Source organism: Prionailurus bengalensis, chromosome A3 (assembly GCF_016509475.1).
Source record: "Prionailurus bengalensis isolate Pbe53 chromosome A3, Fcat_Pben_1.1_paternal_pri, whole genome shotgun sequence".
Lineage (NCBI taxonomy): Eukaryota > Metazoa > Chordata > Mammalia > Carnivora > Felidae > Prionailurus > Prionailurus bengalensis.
In genome coordinates this window covers 94789589-94793129 of record NC_057354.1, presented here as the reverse complement: position 1 = coordinate 94793129, position 3541 = coordinate 94789589, and the positions used below count along the sequence as shown (strand labels likewise).

At 47.0% G+C, this 3541-nt stretch overlaps 1 protein-coding gene across 1 annotated transcript; it reads right to left on the bottom strand.

Moving 5' to 3' along the window:
• Positions 1-582: 582 nt before the first annotated feature.
• On the bottom strand, positions 583-2987 carry LOC122497080 (lithostathine-like). The gene is made up of 5 exons (XM_043603823.1): positions 2900-2987; positions 2226-2344; positions 1877-2014; positions 1151-1277; positions 583-867 (listed from the first exon to the last, which is right to left on the bottom strand). The coding sequence occupies exons 1-5, from the start codon at positions 2976-2978 to the stop codon at positions 800-802; spliced, it is 531 nt and encodes a 176-aa protein (XP_043459758.1). The 5' UTR covers positions 2979-2987; the 3' UTR covers positions 583-799.
• Positions 2988-3541: the final 554 nt, after the last annotated feature.

The window sequence follows — 3541 nt, the reverse complement described above, 5'->3', positions numbered from 1 at the left end:
AATAAAAATGTTTAAAAAAAATTTTTTAATATGATTTTGTATGGAAGGCAATTAAGTCCAGTCCCAGGAGATGAATCCCAATTGGTCACCACAAATTATCGCAATTTCAAATATTTTTCTGGTGCTTAGTTTAAGAATAGAACTGTTTTAAGGAGGAGAGTGACAACTTCTAATGCTCTACCTGTAGGCACTATAATCAGAAACCCATTCATTTTTCAATGTATTTTATAAAAGTCAGGGTCCAAGGAAGGTTGCAAATTAAAGAAAAAAAATATCAATGATAGCAAATGATTACAGATGTGCTCTTCTAAGATCTTCAGATACCACTAAGGCTGTTAGTATTACAAATAGGAGGAATGTGTAATAGAATGTGTAGGTGAGTAATGTCTTTTTCTATAAACAACACAAAGGTACATGAACAGGGACTATATACTGATCATAAACACACTGGTGGGGATGTACATTTAAGCATTTTCCCTGGGGGAATAAATAACATTGGACAGAGGCAAGACCTAGAACTCCTCCCATACCCATTGTTCTTCATATTTTTGCTATGAGATAGGAGCACAAAAGCACACAACATGGAATGAAGTATTTATTATTGCTCTCTGCAATCTCAGGCCATGTAATACACAAAAAGAACATAAAGTTAAATGAATAGGGAGGAGAAATGATCAGAAGGAAGGGTCAGGTTAGATGGTAGGGGGAGACTATTCCTTTCCAGGGTAGGTTTTCACACTTGGTCATATGTCCATGATGAGCTGCACACAAAACTCAGGCTCCTGACGTCCCACCAGACCTAGTCCTTGAACTTGCAGATATAAGGTAGCATCGCACCGCAGTTATAATCTCTCCATTTCAGATATCCTAGAGAGACAGAGGAGCTCAGGTAGATGTGGCTGGTGCAGCTCATGAACCCAAGGTACAGGCAGGCCAGATTCTGGCGTAGGATTCACAGCCTCTCCCTCATCCTCAGCAGTGTCCTACTCCAGGGGAATGGGACTCAAAGAAAGGAGAGATGAGAAGGGGTGGGAGAAGATAAACCAACCCTACATTTTCTTGCTCAAGGGGATTCTCTGACGGTCACACTGAGAAATAGGGAAAAAGAGGATGGAGAGGTCTGGCAGAAAGGAGCTCCTCTGTTGCTTACCTGTGCTTGCTGACAGACTCCCACAGTAGCCAGGGTTTGGGTTAGTGGAGGGGTGTCTCTCCCAGGCAAGGTAATTCAGTACATCCGTGCTACTCCACTCCCATCCACCTGCATTGGGCTCATAGCCCTAGAGAGGATGGAGTCTAGTGAGGTTGAATGGCCATTAAAGGGCTTCTTGCAGGAACCCCTCCCCAGCATCATGGAATTTGGTCTGCTCCTCTAGATGCTGCCTGGGAGCCAAAGCTCTCCTCTGGGAGACTCCTCCTAACTCCTTGCTCTTATTGACAACTCCTGAAGCCCATAAACACAAAGACCAATAGACCCATTCAGAGTAACCTCTCACTGACTGAACAGCAACGAGTGATGCATATGTGATTAGCTTCTGAACCTCAAAGACAGTGTCTGTTCCATAGAGCAAAAATGGATCCACTCTTCGTTTAAGAATCACTCTGCACAATATGTGTAGACTCTGTGAAGCTCAGAGAACTGAATTACATGGCCTCATGTGCAAATTAAGAAGCAGATTAACTTCAGCAGAGTCAAGAGACTTCCACAGAACTCAGCTGTTCAGCTGGCCACAAGGTCCTCCCTTTTCTCCTAATATCCTCCTGGATCTCTGAGCTCCAAGGCTCTCTGGGGCATTTACTGGGCAGACACAGGGGACAGGGAGTGGGCTTGGGTGGCAATAGCAGCTTGAGAGGTTATAGAGAGAAGATGTATTCATACCTCTGTGGGATCATGGAGCCCCATCCAGATGTTTGAGTAAGTGTTCGCACTGTTCTGTACTAGGGAGGCCACAAAGGATGCCTCAGCCCCACTGAGCACAGACACAAGGTGTCCCGAGGGTCTCTTCTGGCAGGCCATCTGTGTGGGGAAGGGAGAGACTCAGGGGAGGCCTGAGACATCACTGGGAGACGGGCAGTGCAGAGGTAGGGGAGAAGAGGTATGTATGCAAAAGATGAGGATGCTCACCGTCACCCCCAAGGAACTCTGGGGAATGGAACCCCCCCCCCCCACCGCCAGGTCTCTAGTGTACTTTCCCTTAAAACCTCGACCTGCAAATCCAAGTACTCACATCTGCATTCATCCAGGATTTTGGTGTCATAAACAAGGCATAGCAGTGGGAGGCATAGGCCTTGGAGCCTTTGGGACACCTGATCCGTGGAGTGGGCACTTCCTTTGGTGAGTCTTCACCTAGGATGGAAGGACACAAAAGAGAGAGAAGAGGTGAATAGGAGACTGGGGATCACGGTGGGAGGTGACCGAGAGGAACGTCTATGGGGTCGGTGCTTGGGAAAGTGATGCCAAAGTCCTGACTGCCTCTCACCACTGCCAACACTTTCAGGATTTCTTGTTCTTGAACCAGCCCCACTAAATGAGGAAACCTCTCCTTTCTTTTCATCTTTCCCATTCACAGTCCAACCCTTCCCTACTCTAGGATACACATTCTTGCCCTGGGTCCTCATTTTCCTTCCCCTTATTTTATTTCTGTCCCTTCACACTTTCCTCTTTCGCCTACCAACATAAATGAGAGTGCACTGACAAGAAGCAAAGGACCTCCTTGCAGTGCTAGTGGACCACTGTGATGCCTGCCACCCCTGGTTACCCTGAAGGATGGTGTGGTGATGGACGAGTCACAGGCCATTTCATGGTGTGGGGATATATGTCACCAGTACCACGAGAGTCTTCCTTCTCCTCTTGGCCCTGAGCATTTGCAAGGACCCAGTGTCAGAGGCAGAGAAATCTCACCTTGGACCTGAGACAGCAACATCAGGCAGGACAACAGCATCCAGGACATGCTGGGGAGGTCTGTGTGAGGCCGCATCATGTCTGTGACCTGAGGAAGCAATCAGATTTCACTAAGAGAAGTGTGATCAGAGAGAGGACATATAGAGATGCCACACATCTTCTTTGTCTTTCCTTTGTTAGTCCCCTAGGAATAAGTTCATCTTAGTGACATCCATCTCCTTGTATACCTCTGGAAAGAACTAGAAAATCTGTACATGCTCCTACCCCATGAGACCTCCCAAGCCTGCCTGTGCTGAGTCTCAGAGCTCCTGTATCTGACAGAGATCCTCCTGTATCTTCCCCCAAATATGTACAGTATAGCTCTTGCCATGGTCTCATCTTCTGTCAGCTTCCACTCACCTGTCTTGCAGGGATTTGCAGTGGTTTGTCATGTCAGAGAAGACTGTGCTTTTATAAGAAAATTAGAAGGAGGGGCACTCAAATGAATAACCGGAATGTGGAACCAGAACAAGGGTCATGGGGTAGGGCTTGGCCTATATTCCAGGAGATTCCCGCCATGGGGAGAAGTGTCTTCCCAGCAAAGCCTGGGAATTGCCACAGATGTTGCCTCTTTCCTGTTAACAGGCCAGCACTTTCCCCAAG